The 17,437-nt window shown below is 35.1% G+C and overlaps 1 protein-coding gene and 1 pseudogene across 1 annotated transcript; both read right to left on the bottom strand.

The window, feature by feature from the left end:
• Positions 1 to 1,266: 1,266 nt before the first annotated feature.
• LOC124959261 (olfactory receptor 4C16-like) lies at positions 1,267 to 2,205 on the bottom strand. The gene has a single exon (XM_047517825.1). The coding sequence runs from the start codon at positions 2,203 to 2,205 to the stop codon at positions 1,267 to 1,269; it is 939 nt and encodes a 312-aa protein (XP_047373781.1).
• Positions 2,206 to 11,418: 9,213 nt separating this feature from the next.
• On the bottom strand, positions 11,419 to 12,216 carry LOC124959260 (olfactory receptor 4C11-like; annotated as a pseudogene).
• Between the last annotated feature and the right edge of the window lie 5,221 nt (positions 12,217 to 17,437).

Below are 17,437 nucleotides of genomic sequence, written 5' to 3'. Positions count from 1 at the left end.
GAAAATGCTGCATGCTTCACTTAATCACTTTTCTTCTCCTTCTGAACCCCTGGAAACCACTTTTTGCTTTGTTAGTCTCCTCGGTTCTTCCTTTTCCTGAAGGAAAATTCATAGTTCATATACTTACAGTAAATATTTGTAAAAAAACTTGAGAATTCTCTCTTTGGTATTTCATACTTTGATGAAATCTCTTCATATTTCAAAATTCTTTAACATCAACTATATATAATTTTACTTTGCAAAACTGGGTGTTGAATCAAGAGGTGTACTACCACTGAGTTACAATACAGTCCTTTTTAAATTTTTGAGACAGGGTCTCACTAAAATGAACGTCTGTCCTTGAAATGGTGATCCTCCTGTCTCAGTCTCTTGAGTCACTGGGATTACAGGGGTGCAGTAGTACATCTGACTCAACTGCTTATATTTTTTGTTTCTAGTCCATGTAAATATACCATTTTTCATTTGTGCCATCAGTGCCACAATTGTAATAATACCATATTATGAGCAAATTTCCATAACTGTAAATTTTTAAACAATTTTGATACCACTCTCTCAAATTAGAAGAAATCAAATTAGGAGTACAAAGTATATTTTAGAAAAAGAATAACTTTATTAGCAAAAGAAAAGAAAACAACAAAGTCTCACTAAGATCAAAATACTCCTTTGGAAGGGTAAAATTTCTGCCCATATTCTGTCACTGTTCTGGAAGTTTCTATGTAAACACATGGTAAGAGATCAAAGTATATATACTTTCAATTATCGGTTTGGGGAGTACCTAGATGGTCTATAATCCATGATAACAGGATGCTTTCCCAATTATTGCACATGGTACATTCTGCTGAGTCAGGAAGAACAAATAAGTTAAGGTACATGATCAGATATAAGAGGTTGAAATGTCTAACAAATAAGTCTATTTGGAAGAGAGAGAAAGTGCCCCTCTGTGGATTTGAGCATGTGGAACAACATTGCTAGCAGAGAACACCAGGCACCAATGTGAAAAAAGGCAAGAAAAACACTAGATAAATTCTACAAGAGATAATATGCAAATAAGAGACACAGAAGTGAAGAACATTTAAGGTAGTAACCCTTGAATACTTGTTTGCACCTCATCCTGTCTCCTTTTCTACGTAGAGTCCATTTAAAGTAGTCAGTGTACACGTACACATGTCATTTCCTGAAGGAACTCTCATTCCCCTAGGGACTATTCTGTTAAATCTGCAATTAGAAGTTAAATTTTTCGATTTACTTCTTCTATTTTAATCCAAACTAGGAATAAAACTGGTCATCTGAGACCAATTTTTTGCTCCACAACTTCCTCATGGCGTTTTTCACTTCTGCATTCCTCAGTGTGTAAATCAGAGGGTTCAGCAAAGGTGTTCCGATGGTATAAAACACAGCTATCATCTTATCCATGGGGAAGGTGGTTGCAGGTCTTGTGTATATAAATATGCAAGGGACAAAGAACAAGATGACCACGACAATGTGAGAGATGCAGGTGGAGAGGGCCTTTCTCCTTCCTTCCGCACTGTGATTTCTCAGAGAATGCAAGATGATGATGTAGGAGAACATCAGCATGATAAAACTCACTGTACAAATGGCCCCACTGTTGGACACCAGGAGTAGGTTGGTCACATATGTGTCTGTACAGGCGAGCTTCAACAAGGGTTCCAAGTCACAGAAGTAGTGATCAATTTCATTGGGACCACAGAAAGGCAAACGCAAGGCAAGAAATATCTGAACTAAAGAATGCACACAGGACCCCACCCAGGCCACAGCCACCAACACACTACAGATGCGGCGGCTCATGATGGTCATGTAGTGCAGGGGCTTACAGATGGCCACATAGCGGTCAACAGCCATGAGGATGAGGATGAAGATCTCTAGGCAGCCAAAGAAATGCAATGAAAAGACTTGGATTATGCACTCACTGAAAGAAATAGTGGTCTTCTTCAAAAGGGCATCCACAATTGTTCTAGGAGCTATGGAAGTAGAGAAGCAGGTATCAGATAAGGATAAATGGAAAAGGAAGAAGTACATTGGACTGCCGAGTGCTCGACTGGTCTTGATGGTGGTGATAATGAGCAAGTTACCCAGCAAAGTCCCCAAATAGAAAAGCAAAAATGTGACAAATACTATTTTCTTCCTAAATGGATCTTGTGTCAACCCAAGTAGGATGAACTCAGTCACATTATTGTTCAGCTGCATGATTTCATGAATGAGGAGAAGGGGCAAGTGTGAGATGATCTATCTGCAAAAGAGAATGGATTTCATTTATGGTGTGTTCTTTTAAGTTATGGAATATTTTGAGCAAAATAGTTCATGGTTCTGTGTATGATTATGAGATATTCAAAGCCAATATAACATTAATCTTTGGGTACCTTCCAGATATGATTTCTTAATAAGTCATCTAACACTTGATTCCTCAACTTCAGTACTTGACTTAGTAGGATGTCATTTTAAAATAAAGATTTGAGTATGATGCTTTCCTACAAAATTCTTCAGATACAACTCTTCCTTACCTTTGGCAAAATTCTGAATGATTTTGCTCCTTATATATTACCCCACATTGATGTTTACTTTATTTTTTTCCATATCTAAAACTTGGCAGGCCTGATAGGGTGGTGCACACCTGTAATCCCAGCAGCCCTGCAGGCTGAGGCAAGAGAATTTTGAGTTCAAAGCCAGCTCCAGCAGCAAAAAGGTGGTAAGCAACTCAGTGAGACCCTCTCTCTAAATAAAGTAGGGCTGAGGATGTGACTCAGTGGTTGAGTGCCCCTGAGTTTATACCTGGTAGCCCCCCACCAAAAAATCATGGCAGTATGCTTGCATGGTGTAACACACAGCATTTAGGACATGTTTTATTGCCATTGGAGTTCATGATAAAAACGTAAATTCACATAGTACCCTCAAACCCATATAATTACTTACATGGGTTTATGTATGATAGATACCATATTTATTAAACTTATTTACAAAAATGTGTATTATTTATAGCTACATAATATTTCTACTTCTCTGCATATTTCCCAAAATATATGCCAGCTTGAAAATGATTTTGTTCAGCCTTCAAGTATCTTTAAAATATTTGGCATTTAACATATAAAATGAACTGAAATGAATGCTTTTCCATGGTTTGTTACAACTCAAAGATTCCAATTATATTTTTATTTCTCCCATTTCTGCCAAGTAATGTTAGAGCCCTCAGAGTCCCAAAAGACATTTCTAACATAAAGGGTGCACATTATTCTACTTGATATTTAAGTGTTTTCATGGTTCAGGCTTTTAACTTAATTAGACATGAATGGGTTATGTGTGATGGTTACTATCAGTCACTTGGTTAGGAACAGATCAGGATTTTAATGTTCCAAACCTCACATTCCTGCAGCACACCAGAAAAGAATAAATGACAGGAGATGTGGTTTAAAAAGAGACACAGTAGTCAGTAACGGATTTCAATCAATTTCTTTCCATCCCTGTCATACTCAATGATTATTCACCACTTAAATGTCAATTTAAGATAAAGTTTCACTTGTACATTATAGTTGTGCATAATAGTGGAGCTGACTTTGACATTATCCCACATGCATGTAATATAATTTGGTCCATTTCAGTCCTAGGTACTTTTCCTCCCCCCTCTCCTCCCTCCCCACTTCCCAGTCCTCCACTCTATTCATTGTCTTTCTGTTTATTTATTATTTTAAATTGGTGCTTTATACATATACAGAAAGGTAAAATTTACTGCAGGATATTGAAATATGTACATACACTTCTTTTAACAAAGATTTCCTTTTCCATATTTGGAAAAAAAATCTTATCATGAACTTTCTAGTCAAGATGATGTTTGAAGGAAAATTCTGTAAAGATATAAGCTGAAATGCTGTGTATTTAAATAAAATACAGAAGAAGCACTTAACCTATTGTCTTCCCCATACCTCATTCATAACACCAATAAATTATTTTGAAAGTTGTGAGTTGATCAAAACAGATACTATGATGGACTAAATTGACACAAAATTTTGCTTCTGCATATTTTTTCTCTCTTGGTGACTCATAATTTCAATAGACATTAATACAATTTTCTCCAAATCAAAAGCACTCTTGGGAAAGTATCTGATGAAGTTATTTTGAGAGGAAAAACAAAACAAAACAAAACCCTTTTTAATATATTCTCTTGGTCAAGGATCTTAACTACAGAGGACCTGAGTCCCAACACCATAACCATTATAATAAGCTCATTTTCTCCTTTATCAATTTACAAAAGGATTGATGGCAAATATTGACACTTGAGTACTAAGTAGGCTTTGGTAAGTAAGACAAAGTGAAAGTGATGCCTATCTCTCCAAGATTTTAGCCACCTCTATCAGTGTGTGAAAATGTGTGTGTGTGTGTGAGTGTGTGTATGTGTGTGTGTGTGTAATCATTATATATATATTTTATTTTTTTAAGTTGGTGTTTTATAGGTATTCAGAAAGATGAAATGGGAATTCTTCATTACATACGTATATAGCATCAGTCCCATTATCCTATCCATTTTTAGGGAAAGCTTATTGTTTTTTACTCTTGCACATATATTTTAAAATAAATTATGTGTCATAAATGCATATGAATTATTTAACTTTTTAATGATTTATGATCCTTTTCAAATATGTAATCAATAGCATCAGAATAATATTTAGTTGTCAGCAACATCTGTAGCCCCAAAGCCTATTTCAATCCCTTTATGTTATAGATAAACCATAATACATTCATCATGTATCTCTTTATATCTTTGAAAACCTTTTCCTGTGCCCCCAAGTATATTTCAAGGATTTATTTTACTCTGAAATAGAACTTATTTTGTAATCTACAATAACCTGCAGTTGAGAAAATAGGGAACATAGTTCTCAAATCATCAATTATTTACTGAACTACGTTTTCATCACATTAAGTTCAGCTGCTTTGGAAGCATACTGAAGGTTGATATTCACATTCCATGGGTTCTCTATTATGGGGAAACTAAGGATCCAAATGTTAAAAACACAGAGTGTAGGGTATCCAAGCTGGTTTTGCTTTCTCCTTTCTAGGAGTGCCTTTCAATTTCCATCTGGTTAACTACAGGACTTACATTCTTTTTGTTGTTGTTTTTAATTTTTAAAATTTGTTCTAAAATGTTGTATATGACAGTAGAATGCATGTATACATTTTGATAGATCATATGTAATGAAGTGTAATCTCTCATTTCTCTGATTATACATATTGTAGCATCACATTGATCATGCAGTCATATATGAGGTAATAATGTTTGTTTCACTCTACTATCCTTCCTACTCCCCTACTCCTTCCTCGGATTTATATCCTGAGAAAGATCTCCAAGGCAGCTTTTAATAATTGTATTATGATGAAGGAAATTCTTATTCCTGTTCTCTAAAATCTTTCTTTATAGCTTGTAAAATAACATCACATATTACTACTTACCACTTACTTACTTCTCCTTCCTAGAATAAGAGTATTGGGAAAATAGGTGTTATCAGGATATTATTCTCCATGTTTCAAATCAACACCTGTACAATGTAGGTATCCTCAAAATGGTTTTGAATTAACCACTCTTTACCACTTCTGAATTGCAACAGTATTTGTCACTGTTGTAGTACTGCTCGCATTACAAAACACATTCACATCATTAATTCACTGGGGCTTTCTATCTATCTTGTATGTAGAGACAGAAACATGCTCCTAATTTATAAAGCCAGGAAGAAAGCAAAACAAAAACCTAAGACCGATTTTAAATAAGTTTGTAAATTAACTCTACAACCCAAAGTAGGAGATTTTGAACTTTGAAAAGCATCATGTTGGAATGTAGGACATTGGGGATGTAAAACTCACAAAATGATCTTTTTAAAGTGTTTGTGTTGTTTTTGTTTGTCTTGTTTCTTATGAATATTTTCCCTTTAAGGATAAAGGAAGAGGTTATACATGTCCTCCTGATTAATTCATTCTTTCATGTGTGTATGTGTATGTGTATATACACATAATGGTTTGGAGACAAAATGTCACTAACGATAGGCACGTCCTTAATGCCTGGCACACTGGTGCACACCTTTATTCCCAGCTACTGGGGAGGCTGAGACAGGAAGATTGCAAGTGTGAGGCCAGCTTGGCAACTTAGGGAGACCCTCTGTCAAGATTTTATTAAAAAAAAAAAAGATTTGGGATGTAATTCAGATGTAGACTGCTCCTGCCTTCAATCCCTGGTATCATCAAAACAAGCATCAAAAAATAAATCATCTAAGAACTAATGTACTCACCTCAAATCTTCAGACAGAAATGACCAAATTTTGAATGAAAAATTTTGTCAAAATGACATTAATAAGCAGATAACCTGTTGGTGTGGTTGACACCAGAAGTGCTGAAAGCAAGGGAGGCAGCATTGTGTGGAGGATGGAGGAGGGAGGGAGGCAGTGCCAGGGGTCTCCTGTGATTCCTGCTACAGAGGGAGACCACAGCCAGGGCCTCTGCTGCTCCTTCAGACCTCTCTCTCAAACTATCCAACCTCTCTGATTCAGTCTATATCTGGAAAATATCTACACTCACTTTATTTCTATTCAAAATTTCTCATTATTTGTGGGAAAACTGACATTTATTCACATATTTTATCCCCCATAACCTCCTTGTGCTCCTTACTTCATGAAACTGAATACCATGATTCCTGCTCACTGGCCAAGAGCTAATAAAATTTAGTGCCATTGCACATGCATTGTTTATCTGGCTGCCCCAAATATCATCACATCAATATACTGTTATTCCTCTTTGGAAATGTCATAGACAGTGCAGGAACACTGGATGAGCAAGGGTAGATGGGACAACACACAGAAGAAATCTGTACAAGAGCAAATACTGAGGAAAAGGGTAGGCTTTTTAATCCAAAATATTTTCAGGTACTTCCTCACATGCTTTATCTATCTATCTATCTATCTATCTATCTATCTATCTATCTATCTATCATCTATCTATCATCTATCATCTTTCACCTTCATTATAGTGTTTAGTCTATAAAGCATCATCATGTTTACTCTGAGCAATAATGATTCAACTTATAAGTCTCAGAAATGTGTCAACTACAAGTTGTGTTCTTGTAATAACATTTAGGAAGCAAGCAAAGAATAGTAATTCTTGACTGATAAACAATGTGCATTCAAGATTGTCACTCAGAGATGGACAAGCTGGCATTATTCAGTAGCTTGTCAAAGTCATTATGTCCTATTTCTCTCAGTTCTGACTAGGCAAGAAGTCTCATTTTCTAGTACCCACTCACCTATTGAGGACATATTCTGCTCAGAAACCTGATTCAAGCACCTTAACAGACTTTTTTTTTTCATTCTTCCACTTTTAGAAATCATGGTACATTTTAATTAAGTCTTCCCTTTTTCCCCACATAATGATGGTTTTCACATGCCTGGTATTTATAAATTATAAGTTGAGCTCAAAGGATCATTTTTCTCCTTAAATTTGTTTTTAATTCATCTATTTTCTATATTAACATTAATCTAAAAGAAGTCACTTAGATGGTTCTTTAAAAACAAAATTCTTCTCTTCCTAGAGTATGTGTCAACAGTATAGTCAGGAGACCTATAGAATTAAATTTCAAATTTACACTGGATATTCTGTAATGATGACTCTTTGTTCACAAAGCTGGAAATAATCTCTCACTCACCTGTTAGAAGATTCTCTGAATTAATGTCAGGTGTGCTCATCCTGTTTTGATAGTGGCCTTTTCATAGGAAACTGGGGGGGGGGAGTCCTCTCTATATTCCAGGGGGGATATTTTAAGATGGAATGATGTAAGGCATTAGTATCTAAGAGAGTATAACCCGCAAAGCTTTGCCTACTTTGCTACCCACTCAGCATCTTAATTACAGTGCCCTAGAGTTTTGGTTTTATACTTTGACTATAAGAATAGCAAACAAATCTTCCTCACAATAAACACTCAAGTAAAAACAAGGGTTTTATTCTGTTAAGTACTCAAGGCTGAACAAAGTTCCAGAGAAAAGAGAAAAATCAGCCATTCATAGGGAAGAAGGGAGTAGAGAAGGGAGATGAGAAAAAAAAAAAAAGTGATATTAGTAAAAATGGAAGTGAGTAATCAGGACTCGACTCTGTTCTTACTCAGTGTCCTATATTGCCTCATCTTGCAGCAGAAGACATGATTTCTAGGTCTTGTAATTTATTTGCAAGCACAATCTAGGGAAGTCAGTGTTGAATTCTGAAATCACAGGTTCCAAGCAGTGGCCTCTACACATCCCCTATTACAGACAACGGATTTATAGCAAATATTCTGAGGATTAATAATTACATTGAACATGGATTGCAAAATAATTTTCTGCAAATTAATTTCCACTTGTTTTGCTAGGTCATGTGAGTAAAAAAATACCTCATGACAAAACCATTTGTGTTGAAATAATTTTATTTCACCAAATATTTATTGACTGCTTTTGTGTATATGTTGTTTGTCACTTTGCAAGTTTCAATTTGCATACATATCCCAAGATGTATATATCCACAGTTGTTCAGGATAGAAAAGTGAAGCTCATAGAACTTAAGCAGCTTGCTCAGCTTGCATGCTTAGTAAATTCAGTAGCAAAATCTGTACTAATGATTGCCTCATTCCATGGGTTTTACAATTTTCCAATTTTTCTATACCAGATAAAATCAAAAAGCAAGCAATACAAGAAAGACCTAGAATAAATTTCTGTTGACTGAGTGATGTAGCCTCAGGTTGTGAAGCTTAAAATCCATAGTAAGTTAATGAGTTCATGTTGAAATTCAGGTAGCCACGGGGTATGCAAATTAAAAGGTTCAGTTGACAAGACAGATGAAGACAGGTGAAGGTGTTTTTATAAGTATGAATTTCCAGAACTGGTTTGGGTAATAATTATTTTAAAATATTAATTTAAATTATGATATTGGGTGAATTCATCTAAGAAACAATTTGAGATATTGGAAAGTTAATCAACTTTAAAAAGTGGGATGACACCAATCACCAAAGAGCAATTTTGGAATGCTACCCACCCTTAAACATGACTGATTTAAAGAGAAACTATGAATTTTAATTGTCCCTGCATTTTAGGATATTAATTTTTTGAAACTCATCTTTGACAGGAGACATGGTTAAAAAATTCTGTATTGGAGTATAGGAATGCATGTGTGTGTGTGTGTGTGTGTGTATGTGTATGCGCGCACATTCACGTGCATGTGTGTTGGTGTTATGCAAGGAGAAGATTAAACAAACCTATGATGGACTTGTATTCCCATTGTCTATTAAATATAAGACTCTCATTATGCCTGATGTGTCAGTTGTAGGATACCACTGGGCTTTATTATGTCTCAGGAAACAAACAAACAAAAAAAAATGCACAAACAGAATAAAGAAGAAGCTACATGTTGGAAAGAAAAAAATGTGAGATTTTTTTATATGTCAAAAGCACCAGTAGTCAAATTAAAACTGAGAAAATAAGCCAGGCATGGTGGCATATACCTGCAGACTCTGGTCATCTGAAGGTTGAAATGAAATGACTAATTGGACAAGGAGTTCAAGGTCAGCTTGGGCAACACAGAATGACCCTGTCTTAAACAAACAAATGAACAAACAAACAAGCAAACCCAAGGTATGAAAGTGAAGTAAAATAATTGTTTAAAGTTCTGGGACACCATATCCATTCAAATCACAATTTTGGAGTGACCACTCACCCTTAAACATGATTAACCTTATTGGAAACTATGAATTTTAAATAACTCTGCATTTTAGGAACTGAATTGGTTAAATAATCACCTTTGACAGTAGACATGGTCAGAATTGACCATATTTTCCCATTTAATAATGCTGACATTGGCTTTGAAGTTGAAGCCCTCCTGACTCAGTTTCCCAAGTTGCAGGGATTACAGGCATACACCTCTGTGCCTGGCTAGTGAAGAACAATATTAAAAATGGGATGGAATCTGATTAACAGTTACTGAAGTTGGGGTGCACTATAATATACCAAAACTTAGGAATATTGACTTTTCATGATACAACCCAGGGCTTGCAAAACTAACACGTAGCTGTTAATTTGCTCTTCACATCTTGGGCATAAAAACTCCATTAACAATTCTAACTTGTACATAATCTATGCAAACACTTTTAAAATAGCACACTTATAATTCCAGTGGCTTGGGAGTCCCAGGCAGGAGGATCATAAGTTCAAAGCCAGCTTCAGGCCAATTAGTCAATTTAGTGAGACCCTGTCTCAAAAGAAAAAAATAAATAAATAAAGAGGGCTGGGGATGTAACTCAGTGGTAAAGCACCCCTGAGTTCAATTGTAGAGCAGTTGTGTGCTCTCCCTCATCTCACTGAAGAGACAAGCATTATGAGGGTCTTCTGGATGCCTGTGGTCATTTCACTTGTTTCAATGACATTAGCAAATTCTAATAATACAGATCATATCATTTTTATCTCCACACCAGGTTATACATTTTTGCCCTTCAGTCTCTGAAAGTATCCTGTACCTTCAGTATAGTTAAAAAAAAAACTTTCAGTTTATTTTGTAACATCTATTATTTTACTTTCCTATTTCTTGAGTTACACAGTTTTGTGATTATAGCTTCAATGCACTAATTACTTAAGGAGCTGAATAGCTCAAGATTTTTCACTATTGTATTTACAAATCTCATAAATAGTGTGTCATTGATCTAAATAGCCAAAGGAAACAATAAAGAAAAACAAATTTAAAATTGTAGAATATAACGAGTAAAATTTGATTTAAAAGAACATGACTTTTAAAACATAAATGAGTGATGAAATGAAATGTGAAGTCCTGATACATTGAATCCATTCCTTGGCCCTAAAATCTTCATGAGGAACATTTGATGGAAATCTGCTATAGAGAAAATTAAATATCAAGAAGTGTACATTATAGGTGGATTCTCACAAGTTTGAACAGTTGAGATTTGATAAATGTCTTCCTTCTTACCAAACCCGTATTCAGACAGTGTTGTGAGATGTAGCTCACAGGCAGCAACACCAGAAGTGAGCTCTCAGGAGAACTATGAGTCAGAATAGAGATTTCAGGGAAGCTCCTGTCTAAGGGTCAGGAGCATAACTCATCAGTAAGGAAATCGAGTGTTATATTACGGTTCAAAGGGGAGTCTGGTTAGTGGAAAATAAAAAGACTCTAAAAAGTCTCTTGGAAAAATATTATCTGAATACTCTATCTCTGACATAATAAAAACATGATTTAAGAATTAATATGTTCTATTAACTAAAAAACAAATTAGAATCCCAAACATGTGCAATGATATTAAAATACATTCACAATATTGAGACATGATTGTAGTCAATATCTGTACTTTTTCATCAAATCACAACTAAATAAGTATTAGACTTGGCCCTCAATTCATCCCTTGCTTTAGGATGCAGTTTTAACATGCCACATCTTTCTCATGGCATTTTTCACCTCTGTGTTCCTCAATGTGTAGATGAGCCGGTTGAGAAAAGGCACTCCAATGGTATAAAATACTGCCACCATCTTGTTCATGGGGAATGTGGTTGGGGGACATGTATATAGGAATATACAGGGACCAGAGAACAGGACCACTACAATAATGTGAGACGTGCAAGTGGACAGGGTTTTTTTTCCTCCCTTCTGCACTGTGGTTTCTCAGTGAATGCAGGATGACAATGTATGAGATCATCAAAATCATGAAGTTGCTTGAGCAAATTGCCCCACTGTTAGACACCAACAGCAGATTGATCACATACATAGTCATGAAGGTGAATTTTAACAAGGGCTGCAGATCAAAGCAGTAATGGTCAATCAAATTGCCACAGAAGGGCAATCTCAAGGCCAGGATAATCCAAGCAGTGGAATGCATAAAAGACCCTATCCAGGCAAGAATAATCAAGATGAGGCAGACCTGCCTCCTCATGATCTTTGGGTAATGCAAAGGCTTACAAGTGGTCACTAACAATCGGTGGCCACAAGGATGAGGACAAAGATCTCCATGCAGCCAAATAAGTAAAGTGCAAAGACCTGTGTCATGCATTCATTGTAGGATAGAACTTCCTTTGCAGAGAGAGCATCTACAATCAATCTAGGGACTGTGGAAGGGGGAAAGCAGAAATCAGCCAAGGACACATAAAACAGGGAGAAGTACATGGGGTTACCAAGAGCCCAGCTGCACTTGATGGTCACAATAACAAGCATTTTCCCACTACAGTTCCCACAAAGAAAATTAAGATTAAAAACACCATTTTCTGCCTCAGAAGGTCCTGTGTCAATCCTAGCAATATGAACTCAGTCACAGTGTTCTTTGCTGCATCATCTCATTTGATGTGGGGGCACCACAGATTAGAAACCCTCATTCTACAAAGGGGGAAAGAAGAAAATGTAAAATGAATACTAAATATGTACTTCAAATATAAATTCTCAGTCATGAACCAGAAACGTTCCAAGAGATTATCATTTACATTATTTTGGTGGGAAGAGTACTGGGGACTGAACTCAGGGGCACTCAACCACTGAGTCACAGTCCCAACCCTATTTTGTATTTTATTTAGAGACAGCATTTCACTGTGTTGCTTAGTGCCTGGCTGTTGCTGAGGCTGGCTTTGAATTCACAAATCTTCTGTCTCAGCCTCCAGAGTCACTGGGATTACAGGTATGGGCCACTGCTCCCAGCTTCATTTACATTTCACATTTTATTCTGAATAAAATTGAATTTCCAGAATTTATTTAATGCATTTACATTTGCATATGAAAATAATGAAATATAAAACTAATAAAAGCAAGGACTTCTTCAAGCATAGTAAACATGACTATTGGATTTAGTATCTGAAGAGAACTATACAAGCTTAATGTGTTTCATTAGTTTTCACTAAGGACCTATCGATATTAGGATGGTGCATTGCAAACCTAGAGAAGACTTACACATTTTACTTCAATAGCCTTTAACATTATTTGAAACTAGAGCTACCATTAAAATATATAGTATTTTGAGCACTCCAGTGATGATTGTTTAAATATTTGAGATTGCCTTCCTTAACCCATTTCTTCCTTTGTCCTATAATAGGACACCTATAAAAAAGTTGAATTGGGCAACTTTGCAGGTGTCCTACAAAATACAGATTTTTATAGATGTCCTACAAGTAATATGATTGGGCATAACAGGTTAATAGAATCTAAGCACAGAACGGGTGTGAAGAAGAGAAGGAAAGAAAGAATGAACATTAAAAATTAGCAGGGTATGACAATTCAATCAGTCTTGTCCAGCAACACTGAGCATTTTAACCTCTTGATTAATTTTTTTTCCTTAACAGTTACTTCTTGTATTTTCTAGTTCTTTTAAATTCTAACTTTAGCTTCTATTTTAAAATACTTTTTTCTTTTAAAATTATACTTGATATTCAACACTAATTTCCCCCATTTGTAATTTTTTTCTGACATCTTCAGGAAGTTTTCATAAGATATAAGCAGACACTGAGACCAATAAGGAGAAAAATAGGGAGAACAGATGACATAAATTAATATATTCCTCTAAATTTCAAGTTTATGAGTGGCACTAGCGGTTTAGAAAATAATTTCTGGATACTTCATTCATAAGTTAAACTTTCAGTGGAATTTTTAGTAAGTATAATCCTGAGTATTCTATATCCTGACTTCAAATAAGAGAAGATAGATATGAAAAGCAAATTAATATTTATTTTTATTCATTCAATACTGAACACACTGATTTTTTACTTTATACAATATATTTCAAAAAACAGCACAGTCAAAAGCAATAGATACATGCCAAAATGGTAAATATATATGTATACACCTACATATAAACATGTTTATATATATCACATTTGACATGTAAATACATAATATCTTCAAGTACAAATTGAACACAGTTCAGTCTTAAAAACCCCAGCACAATTTAACAGAGGGCAAAGAATATATTCCCAAAGAGATTTTTATTTTTATTAAAAAGATGAAACATTTGGACTGATGCTCAATTTCATTCAGTTTAATACATTCAGATTAAAATTTCAGTTGGATATCTTTTGCACATATATCAGATCAATAAAGCAAAACTTTGATAATTGTCTTTTAAATAAGGTATGGAGAAATGTGTAAGAAACGGTCAATTACACCTATTTTGGTGGGAGTTCAAGTGCTTGCAAGCTCTTAGAAAATGATCTCAAAGCCTGCAATCTCACAACTGCATACAGACCATGATCCAATGATTCCTTTCCCATAGACACAGCCACTTGGGCACAAAGAATCATTTTAGAGTTGGTAAACAAAACCAAGAAAGTAGCAGTGAACAAAATCAGTACTGCAACCCTTTCAATGATTGTTAAACAGAGGAAATAACTTCAAGAAACATCAAAATATCAATGAAGACATCAAGGATAATACTTTTATGCAAACACTATCAAGCACACATACACAATTTTTTCTGAAATACATTGTAAATTGTAATTCAAGATGTCAACATAGTATTCTCATAGAACAGTACAATTTTCAGTAAAAGGAAAATATGCTTGCATACATACACATCCTTGTATAAATGAATATTGTTTAAAAGACTACAAAATTATATGTAGGGGGGACACTTCTTTCTCTGCATTCCATTATGTGAGGAGGATCTATTTTTAAACTACTCACTTTGGTAGTATTTGAAAATACACTATAATCATGCCACTATAATAATATTTGAAAAACCTTACCTGATTCCTCACAACTGTGTTCTGTTATGTACAGGAGGAATGTGTTAATTGTAGACAGCACTGAGATCCAGAAGCTTGAATACAAGGTGAGTCTGTATAGAGGTTATGACACTCAGGGCTCTTTAGGTGCTTCATAAACCACCACACAGCCATTAACTGTAGGTTCACTTACTTCCTTGGATATTTTTGAAATATATTATTTATGGGATCTCTTTAGGAAACAGAGATGAAGAAAATATTTTTGACTTCTATGCATTAAGTAATTTAAAATATGTTCATCTATGTCCGTATATCTATTTTCCTTCCATGTTTGTATGAACAGATAGATTTAGATAGTAAGCATCCTAACATATTCGTATATCCCTGTGTGTGTGTATCTGTGTATGTGAAAGTGGGTGTGTGTGTAAGTGTGTATGTGTAAGTGTGCATAAGTATGGTATACTTTGGAGTAAATTAGTATGATAGAATTAAAAGATTTTTATAGATACAAACATACTGTTCCACACCATTCTATACATAGTTACTATTGAAGTAAAGGTATTCCTATATTGCACAATACCCATGGAAACATTTAAAACATCAAAAATATTATTTCTATTTATATCATATAACCCAATCTATCAAAAACCATACCTAGTAGTGCCTAGGAAATACTGTGCCTATTTTTCTTTTCTTTTTTTTTTCTAATTTTACTTTATTGTTATTTCCTAGTTATACATGACAAGAATCCATTTTGATAAAATTATACAAGCATAGGCTATATATTATTAACTAGGACAACATTTGGTGGGTGGGCACAATGAGGGAGTTTACTTAGGTAATTTCATATGTATACAGAGAAAAAAATGTTAGATTTATTCTACTGTTTTCAGAATATCATGCTAAGTGAAATAAACCAATCCCAAAATACCAAAAGTCAATTGGTTTTTTGTTCTGATATGTGGAATGTAAACCACAATAAAGGGGAGTAGGGGAGAAGACAAGGTCAGTAGATTAGACAAAAGACAAAGAATGTGAGGGAGGGTTAGGAATAGAAAAGACAGTAGAATGAATCTAGCATAATTTATTTAAGCCATGTTCTCACTTTGGATTATAAAGTACTCCTAGAAAAGACCCTAAAGGTCCTATCCTTCAACAGGGCCTGCTTTGTTAGATACTGGCTGTTACATTAATCTGATTCATTTTCTACAAGTTTAAATACAAATAATACCAATTTTACCAATTTCAGCAAGATTATGCAAGGTTAGTATGTTCACTTGTCCACTTACCTGAGTAATTTAGAGGCTACTTACTCAAATGAGAATTTGAAAAGTGCTTCTAAATCAATGCCTGATTATTCTGGAATCAGGATGTCTTCTGTCTCACCAACAAGTTGATGTTCTCACCACTTGCTAGAAGGCAAACTAAATTGCTCAAGATTCATTCAGTAGTTTCTGAAATCTGCCCGCACCCAGGATTTTCACTGTGATCTCCTTCAAACAAGACAGTATGGAATGGGGAATGCTACAGAGGGGAAGGAGATCATGGTGCCTCACCAAGTGGGACAAGGTTCCCAGCAGGTGCGGGTCACACTGATAGTACACCCACTGACGTGACATGAAGAAAATGAAACTTTACTTCGTTGATATTCCTCTTCACAAAAGCTCATAATTCCAGGCCTAAGGAATAGCAGGCAAGTAATTATTGAGGACTTTAGATCAAAATGTTTGACTTGCATTCCCAAAAGGTGTCAAAGTCATTGCAAACAAAAGAAGTATGAGAAAGTGTCCCTGTCGAGGTGTGCTAAAGAAAACATAATAACTAAATCAATGTGTCATTCTGGATAGGATTCTGAATAGTAAAAGGAGAGGTTGGAAAAATAAGGTTATCTCAATAAAGTGTGAATGTCTGTTAATGTTCATCTATTAAAATTGATTCATCTGTTTTGAAAAAATGCTATCAATAAATTAGCAAAACCTAAACTGATTCTTCTCAAAAGAAGAAATACAAATAGAAAACAAATACATGAAAAAATTGTTCACCATCTTTAGCAATCAGGGAAATCCAAATCAAAACTACTTTGAGCTTTCATCTCACTCCAGTCAGAATGGTAGTCCTCAAGAATACAAATGCAAGGGTGTGGTGGGAAAGGTACATTCATATATTGATTTGACTGCAAATTAGTAAAACCACTTTGAAATGCAGAATCATAACTCCTTTAAAGGTGGAATCACCATCAATTCAGCTTTCCCACTCCTTGTTGTTTATCTAAAAGAACTAAAATCAGCATCCTGTAGTGACACAGGCACACAAATGTTTATAGATGTGCAATCCACAATGGTCAAGTTATGGAACCAGCCCAGGTGTCCATCAGAAGATGAATGGGTAAAGAAAATGTGGTACATATTCACAGTGAAGTTTTACTAAGTTACAAAGAATGAAATTCTATTATTGGGTGGCAAATGGATGGAAATGCAGAACATCATGATAAGTCAAATAGACCATAACCAGAGTCAAGAGTTGAATCTTTTCTCTCCAATGTGAAAGCTAAGGCACAATAAGAGGAAAGGTGGGGAAAGGATACCATGAAAATAGAAGGGAGATCAGAATAGAGGAAGGAGATATTGAAGCTTAGACAATTGCCACTCCCTCACCCAGATAAGGCAATTGCTGTTCTGCTAAGGTTTTTGACATCATAGATTAGTTTTGCTGCCGGGGTCCAGCCCTAGTAG

This window comes from Sciurus carolinensis, chromosome 11, assembly GCF_902686445.1.
Source record: "Sciurus carolinensis chromosome 11, mSciCar1.2, whole genome shotgun sequence".
NCBI classification, from domain to species: Eukaryota; Metazoa; Chordata; class Mammalia; order Rodentia; family Sciuridae; genus Sciurus; species Sciurus carolinensis.
Note: the sequence above shows the minus strand (reverse complement) of the source record. Positions and strands in the feature narration are given on the sequence as shown.

Bases quoted from the DNA above. Each gene is read 5' to 3' on its own strand.
- LOC124959261 (XM_047517825.1), bottom strand. From the start codon at position 2,205: ATGCAGCTGAACAATAATGTGACTGAGTTCATCCTACTTGGGTTGACA.